General features: G+C 55.5%; 1 protein-coding gene and 1 long non-coding RNA gene across 7 annotated transcripts in view; one reads left to right on the forward strand and one right to left on the reverse strand.

The window, feature by feature from the left end:
* The first annotated feature begins 265 nt into the window (after nt 1-265).
* On the forward strand, nt 266-15276 carry LOC138445406 (uncharacterized). Its single transcript, XR_011258856.1, has 2 exons — nt 266-610; nt 14133-15276. It is a non-coding gene; the product is annotated as an uncharacterized lncRNA (long non-coding RNA).
* Nucleotides 15277-17658: 2382 nt separating this feature from the next.
* RPS6KA2 (ribosomal protein S6 kinase A2) overlaps nt 17659-23259 on the reverse strand; it is a 334483-nt gene continuing 328882 nt past the window's right edge. For all 6 annotated transcript variants that reach the window (XM_069599347.1, XM_069599348.1, XM_069599349.1 and 3 more), the window contains 2 exons: nt 22488-22625; nt 17659-20736 (listed from right to left, as the gene is read on the reverse strand). In XM_069599347.1, coding sequence (XP_069455448.1) covers nt 20611-20736; nt 22488-22625 — 264 coding nt within the window. In that variant the 3' untranslated portion in view covers nt 17659-20610. The remainder of the gene's footprint in view (nt 20737-22487; nt 22626-23259) is intronic.

A 23259-nucleotide genomic window follows, 5' to 3' on the forward strand; every position in this document is an offset into this window, starting at 1 on the left:
CATTTGTATACACGTATAACTAAGTCATTTTGCTGTACGGCGGAAATTGACAATGTAAATCAACTACAGTAAAATAAAAAATTGTAAGTGTTTTTGTCCTGTTGCCCATTTTTCATTTTGGCCATATGAAATATGCCTTTCTTTGGTTCCGGTCAGGCAGGCACAGGTCAGTTTGGTTAGCTTAGTATAATAATTTAAAGAATGTGGTAAGTGAGTAAACCAAAGAATCCTGGAGTTCAGAGAGGGCCTTGACACTGAAAGTCAAGAGCCAAAGTACATTCTAAAATCCGAAGGCAAAATATCTCAGCCGAGCCAGCCCCAGCCCTCCCACCTGTAATGAATCTGCTGCACGGCTCCCGGGGCTTGGGGAATCCTTTCAGATTCTTCCCAGGTTCCGGGTGTTCGGTTACTCGGTACTACTCAGCATAGAGAAATCCCAAAGAGTCTCTCACAGCAAGGAGTCTTCACTCTGCCTAGTAGTTCAGTAATCTGCTAGTGAATCAACGGCAAAGGAATAAAGAAAATAGAACCGTCACTGTCTGGCCTTTCCGGTTGAAATGTGCGACATCTCAGGCTCCAGCATCAAGGGGTGTAGTCCAGCCCCTGAAAGGTGAGAGGGGCTGAGTCTCCCCGGGGTGCCTGGCATCACCCAGAATGGCTGCTGCTGGTCACGGGAGACACAGGTGTCACACAACCTGAACACAGGCAGCCTCCCCAGCCCTGTGTCGTCCAGAGTTTCAGAGGGGAAAGTGGTGAGGGCATTTTTCTCGGTCAAATGTATTCAAAAACTTACTTGAATCAGACAAGGTTTGTTTCTTCTGTAGCTCTTCCGAGTCTTTACTGAGTTCCTGGGAATGATGGGATCATAAAACATGCTTATTCTGCGTAGCATTCCCCAAATTCCTTCCCCACGGAGCCCTTTGGGAAGGAGCATCTTACAGATTGTCCCTCTCGGGGGTCCAGGGCCCGGGTTTCTGCCTCCAACCCTCTGAGCCAGGGCGCGGAAGGAGTTCAGACCTTCCATTCAGGCTGACACCCCACTCACTCTTTAGCCGCCTACATGTGGCAAGTTCCTCGAACCCCTCAGACCTCAATTTTTTAACCTATAGAGTAGAAACAAAACCGCATCATACATGTTGCTGAGCTTTTGTGAGAATGAAAAGCAATGATGTCTGTGGGAAGACACTGCCAACAGCCGATCCCGCTTCCCTGCGTCCCCTTAGGACATCAGGGTCCGCTTCTTCCTTGCATCCCTCTTTGGACAGCTTGGGCCTGGGATCCTGCCCGCCCACCTGTCTTTTGCTACTGGGTTGCTTGTTTGATTTTTCTTTTTGGGGAGAGGTTGTACATCGCACCACCCTTTAATCCTCTGAGTTTTATCTTCTCTCCAGAAGGACAACGGTGGAGAGAGGTTGTTGTCCAGTTGCTCAGTCGTGTCCAATTCTTTGCGACTCCACGGACTGTAGCCCGCCAGGGAGAGAGGGTGTCTGTGTACATCTGTGTCCTCGGAGGGAGGTCGGAGGTGCCTGGGTCCTTGTCTCCTCCTCTCCTGCACAGTCATGGGCTCTGTGTATGCTGAAAACCAGGCTAGGGGAAACCAGACCTGCAGAAACGGTGGCTCCCTCCTCCCACACAGACACAGCAGGCGGTGGGGGCCGCCCACCTGCTCAGACCCCTGCGTGCTGCAGGCAGAGCAGTCCCAGCCGTGGAGGTGGGTTCGGGGGTCATCTGGAGCCTGGAAAGTCCTCTCATTTCCTGCTGACACTGACCTGAAATTCCGCCTTTGTGAGGATGCTGATAGAACAGGAAGCCATGCTGGGAGGGGCTCCCCCTGGCTAAACACAGGACCGTCTGAGTATCCGAAGCACTGACTCTAGACCTGGAAATGGGGGAGCAATTCTGTGACTTCATGGTCCTCAAGGGAAAACACCAAGTCCACAGAACAGGGCATTTTCAGACGCCAAATATCCATAAGGGACTTGTATCTAAAATACTTAAAGAGCTTCTGCAACTCAATAATACAAAGACAAAAAGACCCAAATAACCCCATTAAATAATGAGCAAAGAAGGACTTCCCTGGTGGCCCAGCGGTTAGGACTCTGTGCAGGGGGGTTGGGTTCAATTCCTAGTTGGAGATCTAAGATCCTGCACGCCACGCGGTATGGCCAAAAAGACAAAGATCGAATAGACGTTTCTCCAAAGAAGAGGTACAAATGGCCAATAAAGGTATGAAAAGTGCTCAGCAGCATTAGCCATCAGGGAAATGGTAATCAAATTGGTGATTAGATACCTCTTCACACTCTCCAAAATAGCTACAATCAAAAAGAATGGAAAACAGCAGGTGTGAGTGAGGATACAGAGAAATAGGAGCCCTCGTGCACAGCTGGAGGGAAAGGAAAATGGTGCCTCTCCTTCCGCAAACAGTCTAGCGGTTCTTCAAAGGAGTAAACACAGAGCTGCCTTGTGACCCAGCAATTCCAGGCCTAGGTGCACACCTGAGAGAAGTGAAACATATGTCCTCAGAAAAACTTGGCCAGGAATGCTCAGAGCAGCATTATAAACAGTAGCGAAGAGGTGAAAACAACTCAAATGTCGGATCAACTGAGAGCTGGCAAACATGAAACATTTGAGACGGGCTACTACATGGCCGCTTCTTGCAAACAATGATGAACTACAAGAAGCCAGACCCAAAAGACCATCTATCCTTGATTCCGGGCTTCCCTGATAGCTCAGTTGGTAAAGAATCTGCCTGGTAGGCTGTGGTCCATGGGGTCACCAAGAGTCGGACACGACTGAGAGACTTCACTTTCACTTTTCACTTTCAGGCATTGGAGAAGGAAATGGCAACCCACTCCAGTGTTCTTGCCTGGAGAATCCCAGGGGCAGGAGAGCCTGGTGGGCTGATGTCTATGGGGTCGCACAGAGTCGGACACAACTGAAGTGACTTAGCAGCAGCAGCAGCAATGCAGGAGAACCCGGTTTGACTCCTGGGTTGAGAAGATGCCCTGCAGAAGGGACAGGCTCCCCACTCCAGTATTCTTGGGCTTTCTTCGTGGCTCAGCTGGTAAAGAATCCACCCGCAATGCGGGAGACCTGGGTTTGATCCCTGGGTTGGGAAGATCCCCTGGAGAAGGGAAAGGCTACCCACTCCAGCATTCTGGCCTGGAGAATTCCATGGACTGTATAGTCCATCGGAGAAGGCGATGGCACCCCACTCCAGTACTCTTGCCTGGAAAATCCCAGGGATGGGGGAGCCTGGTGGGCTGCCGTCTATGGGGTCGCACAGAGTCGGACACGACTGAAGCGACTTAGCAGTATAGTCAATGGGGTCGAGAGGAGTTGTTGGACACGACTGAGTGACTTTCGCTTTCTCTTTATCCTTGATTCCACTCATATGAAGCATCCAGAGTGGGCAAATCTACAGACACAGTGAGTTGCCTGGTGGCCGCCTGGGGCCGGGAAGCAGGGATGTTAATGCATCCACGCTCTGCTCTTGGGGTGATGAAAATGGTCCAACATTGGTTGTAGTGATGGTTGCACAGCTGTGACTGTGCTGGAAACCATTGGCTTATATACTCTAAGGGATCAGCTGTAGGATACGTGAACTATATCCCAACAAAGTTAGTCTTTAAAAACTTAACAGAGAAAAAAATCTCTAAAACAATGCAGAAGGAATTCCCTGAGGGTCCAGTGTTTAGAACTCTGCGCTTCCACTATAGGGATTGCAGGGTTGATCCCTGGTGGGGGAATCAAGATCCCACAAGCTGTCTGGCGAGGCCGAAAAATAAAATAAATAAAAATAAGTTGCAGAGGGGAGTAAACAGAGCAAAAATCCGGACACTCGTTTGCCATAATCAGTGCACCACTTCTTTGGGTAAGGAAAGAGGAAGAAGCATTTATCTGTATGAACTGTTTCAGACAGCGTTAGTCACAAGGAAAGCTCTTCTTTCTAGAATGAGCGCAGCAGATAAATATGAAGGAGCGGCGGAACTAAAACAACATCAGTGTGTAATCCCTAGTGAATTATTATTTTGTCAGCTGGCTTGTGGGAACGTAGTTCCCTGAGACCAGGGATCAGACCTGTGCCCTCTGCGATGGAAGTACAGAGTCTTAACCAGCGGACTGCCAGGAAATTTCCCCCCGCCCCCCCCCCTGCCCCCACCAACCTCCTCTTTTTTGATCTGTAATCCTTTGTAAAATATTGATGCAGACAAAGGTCATCAAGGATGCAGGCCTGATTTATTCAGTAAGGGGATGGAACTGGGTCTCCACAGGGTGGGTCTCCCAGGTCCGTGTGAAAGGGGGAAATGCCAGTTTATAGTCAGGGGTGCAGCTGGACCTGCTCAGCATCGCAGCCCACTCTAAGTGGCCCCTGGCAGCACCGGGCCCACAGTCCACCCCACATCCTGATTCTGAGTCCAGTTAGGCCTGTGGGCACATCTTCCAGTTCTCTGGAAATGAAACCGTTAACGGGACTAGCTAAGGGAAGCTCTGAGGAAGTGACCCAGCTTCTCTAGTAAGTGAAAGTCACTCAGTCGTGTCCGACTCTTTTCGAATTCTCCAGACCAGACTACTGGAGTGGGTAGCCTTTCTCTTCTCCAGGGGATCTTCCCAACCCAAGGATCGAACCCAGGTCTCCAGCATTGCAGGCAGATTCTTTACTAGCAGAGCCACAGGGAAGCCCTTCTCCAGTAAGTGGAACATTTAGCAGGACAACACGCACGTGCTGAGTCATGCCAGTGTGTCCAGCTCTTCCTGCCTCTATGTGCTATAGCCCGCCAGGCTTCTCTGTCCATGGGATTCTCCAGGCAGGAATACTCGAGTGGGCTGCCATTTCCTATTCCAAGGGATCTTTCCAACCCAGAGATAGAACCTGCGTCTCTGACGTCTCCTGCATTGGCAGCTGGGTTCTTTACCACTGGCAACACCTGGGAAGCCCTAATAGGGCAGTAGGGCAATGGAGCGCCCCTCTCCCGCACGCCTCTGGCCTTTGGAAAGAAGACAGTCTGGATCAGTGGTTCCCAGTAGAAATGTAGCAGGAACCACAACCTGAACTTTGAGGATTGTAGCAGCCACGTTAAAATGTTAAAAGAAAAAGGTGAAGGTAATTTTAATACTGCAGTCTATTTAGCACAATATATCTAAAATATCATTTCAGTATACGTGGAAGTCATTCAGTTGTGTCCAACACTTTGCAACCCCATGGACGACACAAGGTGCCTACTCAGCTATGTCTGACTCTCTGCAACCCCGTGGACTGTAGCCCACCAGGCTCCTCTGTCCATGGGATTTCCCAGGCAAGAATACTGGAGTGGGTTGCCATTCCTCCTCCAGGGGATCTTCCCAACCCAGGGATCAACACAGGGATCAAATCAGAGTCCCTTACGTTTCCCACACTGGCGAACAGGTTCTTTACCACTAGTGCCACCTGGGAAGCCCAAGGACTACACAGTCCAAGGAATTCTCCAGGTCAGAACACTGGAGTGGGTAGCCGTTCCCCGCTCCAGAGGATCTTTCTAACCCAGAGATGGAACCCAAGTGTCCCCCACTGCGGACGGAGTCTTTACCAGCTGAGCCACCAGGGAGGCCTGAAAACACTGGAGGGGGTAGCCTATTCCATCTCTGGTGGATCTTCCTGACCCAGGAATCAAATTGGGGCCTCCTGCACTGCAGGCGGATTCTTTAGCAGCTGAGCTACCAGGAAAACCTCAATAATAAATATTACAGAAGTATTTTATTTTCTTTTTTTCATGCTATGTCTTCAGTACCTGGTGTGTATTCCACACTCACAATTCACCTCAATTTCGATGCTGAATTTTGATTGCCAATACTTGATCTCTATTTACATTTCATAGCATTTGTAGTTTAAAAAAGTATATACTCACACACTCAAGTTGTTCCAAACATACTGAAAAAATTTCCAGAACTGAATTGAGTACCGAAAAAGAAACAGAAAAAAAAAATCGCTTTCCTTATCTGCATTCTCATCAACAAAAGTAGTTTACTTTTGAAAATGAATTTGAAGGAAAAGCATATCAGATTCAAAGTTATGTCAAGGACTTTCCTGGTGGTCCAGTGGTTAGGATTCCATGATTCTACTGCAGGGATCCCAGGTTCAATCTCTGGCTGGGGAACTAAGATCCCACAAGTCTAGGGAAAAAACCCCCCAAACCAACAGGTAAAGTTAAATGAATTCACCTACACTGTTTCAAGTCAGTTATGTTAACCTTGACATCAAAGGTTAGTGATTGCCCAAACGGAAAAGTACCGCTTCAACTTGGGAGTGGCTGTGGAATACACAATACTGTTTACGATTAAAGCGTTCTGCCTGTTTATTCATGTTAGGAAACGCTGTAATATCATTATTATTGATTTGTTGTGTAAAAATTTCAATTGGAAATAAATTCGAATACCTGTCTAGCTAGGTCACAAGGGTTTTCTTTAGTATTTACTTATTTGGCTAATCCAGGTCTTAGCTGCAGCATGAAACTGCTTTGTTGTGGCATGGGGGATCCAGTTCCCTGACCAGGGATCGAACCAAGGCCCCCTGCGTTAGCAGCACGGAGTCTTAGCTGCTGAGCCACCAGAGAAGTACCGGTCAAGAGCTTCTATATGAAAGCTTTCAGCTTCAGGTTTAGCTCCTTCTTAGGTGTGCTGTTGGGGAGAAAACATAGGTCACACTGCTGTTTGTTGCTTTGATTACTGAGCATTTGGAGAACATTCCATTTACAGAAATCCTTGAGTTAGAGGAAAAGTAGGGGTAAATCTTGGTAAAACTCTTTCAACGAGCTCTGGCAAATATCATTACACTAAAAGTCACTGTTTTGAGCACATTTCTTTGAACAATGTTGGTGGTTTTGTACTTATTTATTTTCTTAGATTCCTTTTGCACTACAGTTTTCAGGATCCTTCTGGAAATAGTGCGACTATTGCATTTTGCGGCATGAATGATAGTAAATGGTCTTAAGTTCTTGACAACAAATGGATTTCTCTCAAGAGGCTAAAATGGTGACTTATCAGTTTTTCTTATGCCCCCTAAAAAGTGGCTCTGCTTCAGCAGATACTTGCCAGTGTTTAATTTATCCGTGACTTCTCACCCTACCCAACGCCCGTATACCTCCTAACATCAGCTGTCTTGTTTCATCACTTCTTCAGGGTTCAGTGTGCAGTGAGCAATTCTTGTGTCAGAAATCCCTTGTCATAGCAAATAGATTTAACAAACTCAGCTTATGTCAAGCTACCTGTGTTCTCTTCATATATCTGTAAAAAGATGTCCCTAATTGATTATGTAGTGTGAGAACAGTTGAAGATGGACCAGAAAGACTATCTGTGAATTAATTCTCCTGCCTATATAGAACAGTGATCACGGAAGAAAACTGATTAGTTGTTACTAGCCAGGGTAACTTATTCAAAGCCTCCGTTATTTTATTGCATACTAAACTAGTGAATTAGTTGGAGAAGGCAATGGCACCCCACTCCAGTACTCTTGCCTGGAAAATCCCATGGACGGAAGACCCCCTGCAGTCCATGGGGTTGAGAAGAGTCGGACACGACTGAGCGACTTCACTTTCACTTTTCACTTTCATGCATTGGAGAAGGAAATGGCAACCCACTCCAGTGTTCTTGCCTAGAGAATCCCAGGGATGGGGGAGCCTGGTGGGCTGCCGTCTATGGGGTCACACAGAGTCGGACACGACTGAAGCGACTTAGCAGCAGCAGCAGCATTGCCTTTAATTTCTTTCAGTGGTTCTATAAACTCAGGAAGAGTCATAACATTGGCACATATTTAATGAAAAAAATTTTAAAGAACACTCTGACACTCTTCACCGTGTCTACTTCAGAAAGTCAAATGTGAATATTTTCAATATGCATTACACAATGGAATAAAGCAATAAGGGAATCACCAGTGTCTTATTTTAAAATTCCCATGAATTCTTGATTTTTGGCTAAATAGTTGAAGCACTGTCCGTTGTAACAGGAATTACCCCTGTTTTCTCACTCGTAGCTGATACGCTGCAAGGCTTGAGAATGTCCACCATGGGCTCTGTTTTTCAGGCCATGACTTGGCAATGTTACTTTGTGTGTTTGCAGGTCTGTGGTTGGCCCAGGGCGTAACTTCAGCCTCAGCCCAGCTCAGCGCTTCTTCATTCACTTCATATCTTGTTCCGTATCTGTTCCGTATGCTTAGGTGTGTTTTAGATCATTTATTATTTTTACTTTTTTAAAACCTAAATGTTTTAAGCAACTGAAAAATGATGTTTCAAGCAATTGGAAAAGGTGTGTATTCTGAATACCAAATACTGGCAGCTTGTCATATTTTTCATGAGCACGGATTTCCTTCATCATGACGAGGGGTCCCCAGCCTGCTGTGTCAGCTGCCAGTCTCTTCGAGACACAGTACAGATCGTTGCCCCTGATGCTCCGTGAGGGTCTCTTCCTGTTTTACCTAATACCTGCTGGCGACCTCACGGCTTTCCACAGCAGTGCCTCTCCGGAGCCTGAAGCCAGCGGGCTCGGAGCCTGGATTCCAAAGGCTCCACCTGGCCTCAGCTAGCACATCTTCTGAGTGGGGTGAAGGGCCGAGATCGAAGTAGCCAGCGGCATTCGGGTGAGTTGAAGTGAATACTGCGAGTGTCCTGTGGCTACACGGGTTAGCCACAAACACTGAAACACAGACGACGATCAGTTTCTTCAGAAATCTTTCACCCACAAAGCAGGTTAGCACTCGACGGGGTTAGGCTTGTTGACTTGACCTCAAACACACTTCCACGTGGGCCATGCCCTGTGGTCTGGGTTGCAGCTCTGAGCGGCGAGTCTGAAAGCTAATATTTGGGTTGTCCTCATCTCTTAACCCTGGCCTAGTTCTACGCTTAAAAGGAGAAGAGGCAGCTTTACGGAATTTGATGCTGATCAAGCAAACGCCAGTGTCCGTGGGTCGTTTCACTGAAGGGGCCGCTGCCTGCAGCAGTAATAAGAGCTACTCTGGACGCCTCCACCAAGGGAGCAGGGGGCCCCGTGTGGCACCTTCTGTGGTCCCCAAGCGTCACGTGGCTCCCCCCAGAGGGGAGGAACAAGGCAGCCCCGACGTCACCCCTCAGTCCCTTCCCCTGAGACGGGACAGGTCCTCTCGCAGCTCAGGAGGGCCCAGGGTTTGAGCCTGTGGCTTCCAGGTGTCTGAGCACATGCATTTTTCTGCTCTCGGCTGCTACCAGGTGTGGAAATGAAGTTTTCCAGTTGTTGCAGAGAGAAGACAATTCTGATTCCATGTTGGAACTGTTTGTCTGACTTGCTGATTGTCGCTTTTGTTATTGTAATCATACAGAGTGGCCTGCCTCAGAGGACCCTGCCCCTCTGCCAGACTGTTAACTAAAGTGCCTTTGTTCAGAACCCTGTCCACCTGTAAATGGCAGGAGGGAAGAAATTAGCACATCCTCTGCCCGAGGCTTGCTATTCTAGGAGACGTTTGCTAGGTTACTGGTCTTTTTACTTTGCTTCCTCACCTCCCCCCATGTCTGACCTGTAAAGATCCTGGTGTCCAGCCCCCGATAAGATGGTTCTTTCGAGGCGCTAGCCTGCTGTCTTCTCTGTCAGTTGGCTTTCCGGATCGAGTCGGTTTCCTTGCCTCAACACCTGGTCCCGGATTCACAGGCCTGTTGTGCGGCGCAGAACAAGCTTGGCCTTGGGAACAGTGACTTTGGGGTGGGGAGGGGGACGGGACCAAGGGAAGGTGGCTCTCACAGGAGTCCCTTCCTGTCTCTGCGCTGCTCCCCGCGCTGGTCCAGCCTTGCCTTCATCCTCCTGCAGGCCCTGCTGGGACCCTGGGGGACGCCGGGTGGTGCCCCCGGGGTTCAGGCAGACACAGGTGGGCGAGACCTCTGCTCATGTTCCAGCAGGAGAAGCAGGTGGGGAGGGAGACAGACAGGAGCAGAGAGAGAGACAGACAAGGAGACAGAGAGACAGGGAGAGACAGGGAGACAGAGAGACAGAGAGGGGGAGAGAGAGACAGAGAGGGGGAGAGAGAAAGAGACAAGGAGACAGAGAGACAGGGAGAGAGAGACAGAGAGACAGAGGGGGGGAGAGAGAGACAGAGAGGGGGAGAGAGAAAGAGACAAGGAGACAGAGAGACAGGGAGAGAGAGACAGAGAGACAGAGGGGGGGAGAGAGAGACAGAGAGGGGGAGAGAGAAAGAGACAAGGAGACAGAGAGACAGGGTGAGAGACAAGGAGAGAGAGAGAGACAGGGAGACAGGGTGAGAGATAGAGAGAGAGAGAGACAGGAGCAGAGAGAGAGAGAGACAAGGAGACAGAGATGGAGAGACAGGGAGAGAGACAGGGAGACAGAAAGGAGCAGAGACAGAGAGACAGGGAGAGACAGAGGAGAGAGACGCAGGCGGGGAGGGTGAATCAGCGCGCTTGTGCCCGGTGCGAGGGGAGGCAGGGCGATGGGAGAGGGAGAGAACGCGTACAAGGCTGGGGTGGGGAGGGCAGCCTCCGACAGGACCATCAGAGAAAGCACCTCTGAGACTCTGAGGCCCAAATCCTGGACAGGAGCGCTGGGCAGGATGTCGGGCCAGGGGAGACAGCGCGTAGACCAGGCCTCTTTTGGGAGTAGGGTGGTGGGGTTGCCCAGCACAGGGGCGCTGTGCAAGCTGGTGGCTCAGCCCCTGCACCCTCCCTGGGGCCTCCTCCAGGAAGCCCACCCTGACCAGCTATGAGCCTGGCTCCTGACAGCCCTGTGAGACCAGCCGGCCCCATCAGGCTTCCGTGTGTGGGCTCACTCACGCTCACCACCCCGGACCCGCACGGTTTTGTTTCTGCCCAGGGGGCTCAGAGCCAGGGGGATGCACAGGGCTGTGTCCCTTCAAACCCACATGGTGAACCCTCACCCCCACTGTGATGGCATTTGAAGGGTAGGCTTCGATGCGGTCATGTGGAGAGAGCGCTTGCAGGATGAAGGGCCCAGGGCCTTCGTGAACCAAAGGGTCCCCCCAAGACACGAGTGTGTGGGGCCCCTCTGGTAGACCCGCAGCCTCCTGAGCTGTCTGCAGATTTCTGTCTCGCCAGCGGGGCTGATCGAGCCGGGAGGAAGGAGATGGAGGCCGCTGCCTCGGGATGTCCTCCGCACGTCTCAAGGACTCGGCCTTGTTAGGGCCGCAGGGCCGCCCGCTGAGGGCTAACAGGGCAGGGCTGGGGGCCCGGAGCCCCTGCAGTTCTGGGCTTCTCTCTCTCTCCCAGGTCCCAGGTGCTGGACGTTAAGGGGCGGGTGCTGGCGGGACCCAGTGGGTCACGAGCAACATGCTCCAGGCTTTGTCTGGGCTCTTGGGCCCCATGGGGGGAGGGTTTCCAGGACGCGAACGTGACTCCATCAGGCTGTCCCAGAGGACACCCCCAGCCTGAGCTGCAGGCCAAGACATCGTCACGTGATGACCTGTCCTGATGAGCCGGGATCTCAGACGAGGGGTCCTGCTACAGCGGGGAGGGACGAGGTGCAGGGATTGCACGTGGAAGATGAGGGGTTCCTGCAAGGGGGGTTTCAGAGGCCGAGACCCCCAGACACAGACCTGGGAGCAAACGGGCACAGAGTCCCAGCCAGCTGGGACGCGTGTTTGGGGAGGACGCGGGAGTCGCCGGGGAGGCCACCAGGACTCTGCAAGCAGCCCGGGGGAGGGGCTGGGGTATGTCGTCCCTGCCCGTGTGGCTTCCACACCAGCTCTCTCGAAAGTTCTGCAAGGACCTACTAGTCTGTGATAATTCCCTTTCCGCTTAAACTTGCTGAAGAGGGTTCTCGTGTCTGTAACTAAGACTCCCAACCAATGTTCTGCAACGGCGCCGTCCAGTGGAACTTTCTGCCTTCACAGAAATGTTCTAGAGTCTGGGCTCTCCAGCTCGGGAGCCCTGGCCTTGGTCAGCCACAGGGCTCTTGATATGTGACCTGTGTGGCCACAGAACGGAATTTCAAATTTTATTTGACTTCTCTGGTGGCGCAGTTGTAGAGAGTCTGCCTGCCAATGCAGGAGACGCAAGTTTGATCCCTGGGTTGGAACGAGCACCCGGGGGAGCAAATGGCAGCCCGCTGCAGTATTCTCGCTGGAGGATCCCGGGGACAGAGGAGCCTGGCGGGCTGCAGTCCACAGGGTCACAGAGTGTCGGACACGACTTGGTAACTGAACAGCAACAACAAAGCCATTCACATTTAAGTAGCCGACTGTGGCTGGAGGCACCTCTTGGAGGGCACCGCACAGTGATATAAACTAAGGTGGGGCGCGCCTCAGGATTAGCTGAGATCTCAGTGGCCAAGGTCATGGGGCTCAGGGACGAGACGGATGAGCCGGGCTTCCTCCAGGAGGACCAGGGTGGCAGCAGGTTTCCCTTCAACACAGTTTAGGGATCCGGGCACAACGGTCTGCTGACGGAACTGTACGCCGCAGTGCGGACGGTGGGTGCAGGGGGCAGCGCTGCCGAGGAAGCCCAGGCGGGAGGTCAGAGCACTGCCCAGGTGAGCAGAGAGACGCCCAGGAAGGTGCCCAGGTGAGCAGAGCGACGCCCAGGAAGGGAAGGAAGGGAAGAAAGGGAAGCCCAGGGTCCAGAGGTGACCGAGCAGGACAGGAGGTGGATGATGCTGGCGGGGCTGGGGAGAGGCCCTGGAATGAGGAATACCCAGATGGATCCTTGGGAGGTTGTGCAGGTCCTAGGGCTTCAGTTTCAGCTGACTTAGGGAGCTGGGCAGCAGCCGCCAGGCTGGGAGGCTGAGAGGCGCACAGGAGGCTCAGGGCTGATGGACTGGGGGAGGCTTGTCAGGGAGCCCCGTGGTGACCAGCAGCCCGCAGTGGTTGGCCGCCTGCGGGTCAGGGCAGGCCTGGGCTGAGTTTGGAGCTTGGAGGCTCACGTGGTACTGTGTGTCTCTGACAAGGCCGGTCCACCGAGACACAGCGGTACTTGAGAAATACAGGGGTATTATCTGAGCCTTTTTCCGGGGGTTACCTGAGTCATTGGCACCACTGAAGACCTATTCTGAAATTAAATTTTTCTTACGGACCTGTTACAAGGAAGGTTTTGTCTAACGATTAGGTAACTTTTCTGCTTCTCTACCAGAGTGTTTTAATTAATTAATTAAGCCATGATTTGCGGCATTTGGGATCTTAGTTCCCTGAGAAGGGATCAAACCTGAGTCCTAATCACCGGCCCACCAGGGAATTCCCTACAAGAGTTTCAAAATTTCTTGTTTTACTTTTTTAATTTATTTTTTAATGGGAGGAAAGTTGCTTTACAATGTTATGTCGGTTTCTGCTGTCCAGCGATGCAGATCAGCTAAGTGCTGTGTGTGTTCAGATGCTCACTCGTGCCTGGCTCTGCGACCCCGTGGACTGCAGCCCACCAGGCTCCTCCGACCATGGGGTTCTCCAGGCGAGAATGCTGGAGTGGGTTGTCACTTAAGGAGAGATTTTCTCCTGTGTGTGAGAGAGCTCTGCTAACATAAAATCGAGAACTGAAAGGATCCTGACCTTTTGCCCTGTGTAGGTTCATGGTGTGTCCATGAGCTTCTGTGTCAGGAGCTTCCCAGAGCTTGTGGCAACGTTGACAGACGCCCAGCTCTGCGGAAATCTCGGGTCGGCAGCTCGGGCCGGGGCATAAGGAGCAGACGTAGCATCTGGGACAGCTGGACAGCTGCCCTCCCCACAACACGTCCCCCCGTAAGGAAAGCGTGTGATCTGGGAGGGGGCGCAGGGGGCGGAAGTGACCCTGTCTACACCTGCGGGACCCACCCTGCCCTCTGGTGGCACATTCTGAGAACTGCGAACTCACAGGAAGCCCTTCCTCTGCAAGGAGCTTGGGAGCTGGGTGGGGGAGTCGCTGGAGTGAAGCTGGGGGAAGAGGAAGTGAGCTCATGCAGGTCTTCTTGCCACGCCGTCCCCTCCCTGCTCTGCTGTTCCTCCCCTCAGCCTGCAGCGCCCCCGTTCCCTGGCCCTCTAGCTCCTTCAGAGCATCTTCTCCGTGAGACCCTCTCCCTCTCTGTCTGAACGTGCCCTCCGCTGCCCCCTTGGCCTCCCTGTGTCCCCCCACAGCACTCGGTACCCTGTGACGGTCTCACCCTTTGCGTGATTCGGTTGTTTCTTCTGTTTCCTCTCTCATCAGGAAGAAAGCTGATGGAGGGCCGAGTTCTGCCAGCATCCCTGGGGCCTGGTGAGAAGCTGGTCTGAAGAAATGTTTCTGTGGACAGACTGAGCATCTCTCCATCCGTCCTGGGGAGAACCTTCCTGACCGCGCCTCAGGGCACCCCCTTTCCCACTGGACTTCCCCTGCCATGCACCCCTCTTCCAGCGTCTCCATCAGCCGTCAGGAGACCGAGACCCCGCCCCGGGGTCACCAGGGCTGTCTTGCCGCCTCCCCATTTCACAGCGGGTCCTAGAAGGCTTCGTTGGAGGAAAGGGGAGTCTGAAGCCACTCGAACTTTCTGGGGACGTGGGAACCCGTGTCTCAGCCCCGTGGACTGTGGTCCGGGAACCCGCGCCCCGTGGACCTCAGTCTGGGGACCTGCATCCTAGGCCCGGGGACCGCGGTCTTGGCCCTGCTGACCTCTGGCCTTTTGTCCAGCACATCAGGGACGGTCGCTCGTCTGATGGCTGTGAGGCCAACATTGATTATTTTATCATTAACCCTCTCAAGGGCTTAGACATTATGCTTCCACTGTGATTCCTGTCAGTCTTTTGGATCAAGTCGCACGTGATTCTGGGTTTCTCTGGATGTTTTCTCGGTCTCACTGGGGATCTTGTGTGACTAGGTCAGAGTATGTTGTTAGCAAAAATCTTAGGCTCTGAAAACATGTTTAAATGTATGTGCAGAGCCTAACTCTGGTCTTAATTTCTCTTTAAAAAAATCTTTTCTTCAGTCTGAGCATCTACCTTTCCAACTGCTGTTTACAACTAAAAACAAAACCCGATCGATCCAGTTTCCAAGTCCATAGGTTTACCTGATAAAGAAAGTCTACAGGCCTTGACGTGTCCATGTGATCAAAGTTTCCAACTTCACAGTCCGTCCCTCAGCCCAGAGCAGAGCCCAGGAGCCCTGAGGTCAGGATCAGGGGCTGAGATGACTTAACATTTCCCCAGGAAAGAAACCCTGCGTGATAAGATTTGTGGGAAACACTGAAATTACGGAACTCACCGCCAGCAGTGCTGTTTCTGAGCTGAGACCACACCTACGATTTGGAAATCGTGACTCTCTTGCCTGAGCTCAGATGCGATGAAAACAGCATATTAAAAATTGTTTCCCTGCCAAATGTTTATGTGATGTTTATCCTAGTCACTGTAAAGTGACAAACACACACCCGAATTGGACACGTGTCATACAGGAGGGCTGTTGATTTTAGATCCTGAATTAGAGCCAGTGTTGGGGAATCAACTAAATAAAACTCGAAAGTCACTGGCTCAACACTGAAAGGTTGATAAGATCTGTGTCTGAGAGGATCCCGCACATCTCAAGGCCTCCGCTTTGAATCCCCTCCTGAATGAAAGCGCAGCTGCCCGTCTGCAGAGCTGGCCTCCGGGCGGCTGCTGTGGTGTGTTGTTACTGGTTTAATTCCTGTTACAGTTTACGTTCCTGTTGCGCTGCTCCTCTCCTGCTGGAAGCTCAGCTTCACGAGAGGTGGGCCCTGCCCCATGGCTCGGAACCTCTCAGGACCGCGACGGGCGTGAGGTCCCAGCTCAGAAGAGCTCTGACTCAGCGACTCTGCACGGGGGACCACGTATTGAGTCCGCGTGTCCGCGCGTCAGTGATGAGCTGACCGCCACTGTGTCAAACACGGACAAGCAGAGGGAGTGGGTGCCCTCCCGGGAAGGGAGGTGCCCTCGTCCGGCGTCCGGCCCAGGAGGCCAAGCCCCGGGGCAGGGCCATGTCCGGCTGGCCACCTGAGCAGCAGAGCAGGACCCCTCGGCAGAGCAGGACCCCACGGCCGGCGTCTGACCTGGGATCCCGGGTCACGCGCTGCCTGGTTTCTGGCCTCATCCACGAGCGGGACTCATCACCTGGGAGGTCTCGGAGCGGATGAACGCCGGGATCTGCTGGGGCCCAGAACTGGGTGGCCCGGGGGTGCCCTGGAAACTGGGGGCCCAGGCCCAAGTCTCCATCACCCACCTCGGGTCCCAGGGTCTTGGGAAGCAGATACGCCTACTGGCCTGGTTGGTGGTGCTTAGGACAAGTGACAAGCAGGACTGGAGAATATTGACGGGATATTCTGCAGGAAAGGTGTCTGCAGGCCTATTTCTCATCCTGCAGAAGGTACGTGCCCTGGTGGTTGAGGGTCACCAGGAAGTCCGGTGAGCTAAGGTCGCAGACCGCCCCCGCCTGGCCCAGCCCCTCTCCCGGTCTCACAGGACAGTGTGTACAGACCGGAGCTGCTGGTGTTGGGGAGGGTGGACCCCTGGCCTTGCTCATCTGCTCACGTGTGAGCAGTCATAGAGCTGACGCTCACGGACAGCACACAGCCGGGGCACAGAACTGCCCTGACCTGGGCAAAGGATGGCGGTTTGCCTGCAGCCCTTAGCGGAGGCCTGGGGTTTCCAAAGTCTGGCCTTGCAGAGACACAGCCCCTGTGTGCACCCTTGGCCTGGGCCATGCCCCCCACCCCGGAGAGACCTGGCGGGGGGCAGGGACTGACAGACACAAGGTCTTGATGTAGGCTCTGGGGAGGGGGTCCTGACCCCGAGTCTCCTATCCGGGCCGGGTCCCTGAGACTGTGGTAGGTAACTCGTCAGCTCCTGAGAAGCAGAGCCCGGATGTTGCAATTGCCTGCGATCCACACACAGGCTGACCTTTGCCCGCCCGGCAGACAGGATGTTGGGATGTCACGGGCTGGCCCTGGGGCAAAGAGGGGCTGAGACCGAAGGTGGAGTTCCGGCTGCTGTCAGCTGCCCTCACAGTGGGGAGCACATCCTGGGTTCTCAGGGAGGAGGAGGAGGGGGAAGCTGGGAGGACGGCGGACTCAGCTCTGAGGCTGCAGGGAGGGACCGGGAGCCGGGGAGTACGGGCACCTCAGAAACTGCACATGGTGGGGCTTGGAGCCTCCCGGAGGCCCCAGGAGGTCCACGGCCCTGCCTTCACTCTGTGGGCCCACCTCGGACTTCTGACCGCCGGAACCACTCCCCAGGGGACTGCTCGACACCCCGGCCATGAGGGCTTGTCACACAGCAACACAGCATGCATGCAAGCTGCCCTCTCCAACTCAGTCTCCTCCAGGGGGAGGTTTTCTGAGCACCCTCTGGGGCCTCCAAGATCTCCTTGTGTGTTACCGCAGGCCCTGAAAGCCAGCACGCCTCCTGCCTGAAGGCCCTCAGGAGGGACCTCTCTGCTGCTGGGGAAGCAGAGTGTGTGTGTGTGTGTGTGTGTGTGTGTGTGTGTGTGTGTGTGTCCAGGGGGCGGCCAGGCCTGCAGACAGAGGTGTGTGTGCCTGTGTGTGTGTCGGGGGGGTGGTCCGTGCTTCAGAAAGAGAGATGTGTGTGTACATGTGTGTGTCGAGGGGAAGCGGTCTGGCCTGCAGAGAGAGGTGTGTGTGTCAAGGGGGGCGGTCTGGCCTGCAGAGAGGTGTGTGTGTGTGTCCTGCCTGCTGACACACGCAGGTGAGGAACTGACCAAGAGGGAAGAAGAAATGAGGTTGGAGAGCTGATGACCAACAGCGTAGCTTCTTGCTTTATTTCTGTACAAAGAAAAGATGGGCAGGAAGTGGCATGTGGAGGCACCCAGGGGAGACCGTGGGGATGGAGACCAGTAGCCCACCACCCCCCACCCCAGGCCTGCTTCACTCCAACACAACTGTCCACTGTCTCCTGCCCGGCTGCCCAGGGCGTCGTGCACTCACAAACACACATGTACACGCACTCAGCACTCACACCTACACGTGCACAGATGCAGCCACACTTCCAGCCCCCAGGACGAGAGGAGGCAGGGGGCAGCGGCAGAGGCTGGCAGGAGGGCGAGAGGCAGGGAGGCCAGACGCTCACCTGCAGACGGTCACCCGTAGCAGTACAGAAAGGCCAGTGTCAGAGCTGTGCTAGAAAAATAGTACACTTCATAAAACCCGTGTTTATTAAAAAAACCTATTCAGAAAGTCTGGAAAGCGTAATAAATACCGTAGGGTGGCCGCCCATCTCCAACATAAAATATAAAGCGTGAGCTCGAGAGTTCCCTGTAAACACGGACGCGGGCTGGGGCGCAAAGTGCTGGCGGCGGGGCGAGCGCAGGTCCCTTCCCGGGCGGCCTGAGCCCTCAGCAGCTCAGCGCCCCCTCCAAGCTAGAACCCCACGGCCCTTGGAGAGGCGCGGGGGTCAGCCCATGTGGGCAGAGAAGAGTGCAAATCAGATCCTCCTGCGGGGGCGGGGCTGGGAAGGTGAGGGGACCCCGGGGGGGGGGCGGGTGGGTGGGGACGACACCCCGGTGAACACACTGGCTCCATCAGTGCTACAACTGCTCACAGACCGACGGCCTTCCTAACAGCCAGGGGGGTCTGGGATCCCGGATGGCCCGACCTGGGGAACACGGGAAAGCCCACTCTCCGCTGCTCTGACACGGGGGCGCAGAGCTTTCGGGGAGGGGGGCGGGTGCGAGTCAGGTGTTTCTCTTAAAGTAGAGGGGGCAGAGTGTTGAGTCTAGAGTGGGCACCCCAGAGGGTGCGGCTGGGCGGGAGGCCTGTGATCCAGGGCTGCGCATCTGCGGTTTCTACGGGGGGGGGGGAGGGGGCGGTGTCTGGCTCTGTGAGGGGGCAGGACAGCCGGTTAGCCTGCGGCGGCCACTCCAGGCGCACACGCCATGCGAAGCAGCGGCCGCACCTGCACTCACACCCTGCCCGCGGGCCAGAAGGCCCAGCCGTGGGCCGCTTCACTCAAGATTTCTGCAAGTTCAGTTGAAAATGGGCTCTTGACTTCTCCCGGCGGACTTTGTGCAGAAAGCCTCGTTTCCGAGGAGGGTGAGGGAGGGGGGCGCTGCACGGACAGCCACGTCGCCGGGGGTGGGGGGGAGAGGGACGGGGTCCGCAGAGCCGGGCGCTCTGAGGTGAGAGTGGAGGGCTGCACGCAGGCGAGCCGAGCCCGCGGGCCGCTCAGAGGACACGCCGACCCCCTCCCAGCGCTGCACCTCTTCGGCCTTCTCTCTCCCTCCATCGCAAGGCTCCGACTCGAAGCAAGTGAACGAACCTGTCCACAAGCCCAGGACAAAGGCCCAGGAGCCGGTGGGCCGGACGTTCTCTGTGCAGCAAAGATACAAACGATCATGGTTGATTTCCGGGAGGACAAAACCTGTGACCTGGGGCCACTCGGGTTTGCTTAAGTGTCCAATAACAGGTGAAACCGTTCTGACCTAAGACAAAACCCTTGCGGGTAGAAGTCTCTTGAGCCTCGGGGAAAAAGTACTTTCTATTGAGAAATATGAGAAATGCCTGAAAGGGATTTGTGGGAAAACAGGTACAGGGATCTGTTCCCACCTTTTCATTCTGCGTGGTTCTGAGGGGGGAAAAAACGCCTCGTGGAATAATTAAAGCTTCACCAATATGCTTATATTTTAAGGTCTGAAGACCATTAGACAGAGATAGGGAGCTACAGTTTTAGAGTGCGGCATTCGTTGATTTTGGGGTTGGGTGCCAGAGTGACTTTTAAATCCTGTCTTCTAGGTGAGAACCTGGCTGAAAACAGGCGCGCCGTCCCCGCCTGAGTGCAGGGGGGCCCAGCGCTGCCGGACGACGCCCACTCCGGCGTGCACACGCCCAGCAGAGACATTAAACATCCCTGACGCTTCAGCTGAGAACAGCCCTGCGCGACAGAAACACAACACACGGCACAAAAGCACAGCTTCCACAAAGGGCTCCCCTGCCCTCTGCGAGCATCCTGCTGCTGGCCTCTCTCGCGGGCGGGGCGGGGGCGCGGCAGAGGTCTCCAGGGGAACAGAGAGAGGGCGGATGGAGGCAACCGGGCTCGGGGTTTCCGGCGGCCACCGCGGCGCTTCCACGGACCAGGAAAGGGAGAGCCGGCACTTGGGGGAGCCCGGGACCTCTCGCAAGTTCGGGACAGGAGTGGAGCAGCCCTCCGCCAGTCCCCGGTCCTCGTCAGGGCGCACAGGCTTCGGCTGGCTCCTTCCCGGGCGAGAGGACACCAGCGATGCTTGTGAAACGCGGCCACTGGTTCTGAGGTTTCCTCGCCCCTCCCCAGCTCTGCACCAGGAGAGAAGGCGGGGTGTCGGTCCAAGCGGGGGGCGGGGGTTGGAGGAGACAAGGGCTCTTTGGTTCATTCGGAGGGACCAGGCGTCCACCCGCCGGTCACTCAGCCGCGGGCACAGGCCGAGCACAGGGGCCGGGAACCGCCCCCTCCTCGCGGTGACATCCAGGCTGCGTGTGCCGGAGGTGGGACCAGGTTGCTGACTTTACAGCTGGAGGAGCCATCTCTCCACAGAAACACAAGCCATGTGCAAGGCTCACGGGCCGGGAGGAGCCCCCCGGTTCTCGGCATGGTCAGGGGTGCAGGAAGGACTCCGTCTGGTTGGCGGGGGCGGAGGGGGCAGGTCGGCCTGGCCGCGCGTCCGGGGGGTCACCGTCCGATCCTCTCCGGGCTGCAGGAGAAGGCGCGGGGCTCGGCTACAGCCGCGTGGACGTGAGTCTCTTCATGCCCCGGCGCTGGGCCAGGTTGGACGACAGCACGGGCTCCAGCCGCGGGGCCTGAGGGGCTCTGTTGAGAGCGAAGTAGGTGGCAGCCATGGCTCCCTGCAAACAGAGGGGGAGGCAGGCTCGCTGAGCCTGGGCGGCCGGGAGGCCCTCCGTCAGGACCCGGGCCGGCGCACTCGGACACCTGGCTGGGCCTCTGAGAGCCGCGTCCGCCCACCCACCGCCCACCGTGAACAGTGCAGGGACGCAGACCCGCCGCCAGCGCAGAGACGCAGGGACGCAGACCCGCCGCCAGCGCAGAGACGCAGGGACGCAGACCCGCCGCCAGCGCAGAGACGCAGGGACGGAGACCCGCCGCCAGCGCAGAGACGCAGGGACGCAGACCCGCCGCCAGCGCAGAGACGCAGGGACGCAGACCCGCCGCCAGCGCAGAGACGCAGGGACGCAGACCCGCCGCCAGCGCAGAGACGCAGGGACGCAGACCCGCCCCCTGCGCAGTGACGCAGGGACGCAGGCCCACCGTCCAGTGCCCCCGGGTGAGGCCTCCTGACGCCCATCCTGCCGGGTCCCTGGGGCACCCTCCTGGCAATGGCTGAGCCAGTTGGCCCCCAGCTCTGCCCGTTTTGAGGGCTTGGGACCCACTTGGGGGCCGTGGCCGCTACGGGAGCAGCTCTAACCAGCTGGGCGGCTCCTCGCAGGAGCCCCTGTCGCGCGGCTGGGGCAGCGCACCCCTCCCGGAGGAGGGTCCCACGGGGACGCAGGGCTCCCTGCAGACGGGTGCGGGCCTCTCTGGCCAGGCCGTGAGAGACGGGCCAGGCCGCCCGAGGAGCAGGACTGGGCCGCAGTGCCCGTGTCATCACACCAGCAGCGCCGATAAGGCGGGGTCAGCCTCCGGCGGCTACCAGGAGCACTGGGGCCTCAGCCCTCCGGAGAACAGCCCGTGGGCGGGAACCCCTGTCCTCGCCGTGTGGACCCCCGGGTCCTCTGGACACTGGCCGTCTGTCCGGGCTGCACCACAGGGGCCGGGGCGTCAGCAGCGGGGTGACCGGCAGCCACTGCCCGGCCGTTCGTAGGTTCAATGACACACAGCCGCAGTGCAGTGGCCTGGAAATGATGGCCGCCCCGCAAGGTCAGAAGAGGCAGGCAGTGCGGGCCTGCTGTAAGACTAGGACGAAAGGGGCAGCGACTCCGTGGGGCGGGGCCTCTAGACCCCCGAGCAGGCTCAGGAGCCGTCCGCCCTGAGCTCCGTGGGCGCCCTGAGCTCCGTGGGCGCGGCTGCTCTGGGCTCACCCATCGTCCAGGGCTTCCTGCACGGCTCCCAGGGTCTCGAGATGCCCTAAGCTAAGAGGCCACGCCAGCGGGGCGTGGTGGTGGGTGAGCTACCGGGAAAGGCTGGCTGCAGAGGGCCGGGGAGGGGCAGGGGTCCGCAAACGCCAGCCGCTGCCTGGTGTAAATAAGCTCTTCCTGGAACTCACTGACCACTCAGGTGCCATCCGCGGTGTTTCTGTGCTGCGACACAGAGCTGGGCAGTGACAGCCATCTGGTGAACCCTCAGCTGTGTGCGGTCTCGGGTTTACAGAGGCGTGCAGAGCTCAGGTGCAGAGCTCAGGTGCAGAGCGGTGGGCCTGGCGCCTGGCCTGGTACGGGGCCCTCAGCCTGTCTCCTCTCACACAGACACACACACGTAATGAAGCTGTCCAGAAGTCGCCCCTTCGTCAGAGTTGGTACGTGGCCGCAGGTGTGGGGTACACCTGTCTGTGCCGGTTCCTGGTTCCCCTCCCGTACCCAGGACCCCTGGGGGTTAACCAGGCAGGAAGTCCCCCTCCCATCGACCGGACTGCGGGCGGTACCTTCACCAGGTGGACGTCCTGTCTGCTGAGCTGGTTTGGGGACAGGTGCTCCCTGTTGACGATCCAAGGGTGTTTGAGGACCTGAACTGCCGTCAGGCGCTGGTGAGGGTCCACGTGGAGCATCTTGGACACGACGTCCTGCGGGGGAGGGTGAGCAGGGGGTTGGGGGTGAGGGCTGCCCCTGCTCGAAGCTGTCCCCCTCCTCCCTGTCCCCCTCCTCCCTGTCACAGCAAAGCCTCACCATTGTCCTGGGAGTGACTCTCTGCATCTGAGGTCAAGCATTTGCTTTCAGGTTTGTAAGAAGGTGAATTTTAGAAAAACAAGTTTTAACCAGCATCAACATGGTGGGTGCCCCCTATTTTTAATTTTTTTGGCTGGGCTGAGTGGCTTGTGGGATTTTAGTTTCCAGGGATAGAACCCGAGCTCTTGATTGTGACAGCATGGAGTCCTAACCATTAGGGAATTCCCACTCCAGGTTTCTATTGTAGGAAAGATTTCACATCTAAAGAGAAATCAAATGTGGAGATGTTCAATAGTGCATGTAAATTACTGCAATACTGAGTCAAAATGATAATCTTCCCAAGGGAGAAACTGAAATAAGGACTATCCCACAGCTACAAACCAATCACAATGTCTTTGGTCACATTTCATGACATGTAGTAAAATGTTACTGTCCTCAGCACCACACATATTTGGTACAGCATTTGCTGCAAATAATTGCCAACTATGGAATTGATGGTCTGGTCGCCATTATATGTGTTCAAAGGTTTCA

This window comes from Ovis canadensis, chromosome 8, assembly GCF_042477335.2.
Source record: "Ovis canadensis isolate MfBH-ARS-UI-01 breed Bighorn chromosome 8, ARS-UI_OviCan_v2, whole genome shotgun sequence".
In the NCBI taxonomy this organism is placed as follows: domain Eukaryota; kingdom Metazoa; phylum Chordata; class Mammalia; order Artiodactyla; family Bovidae; genus Ovis; species Ovis canadensis.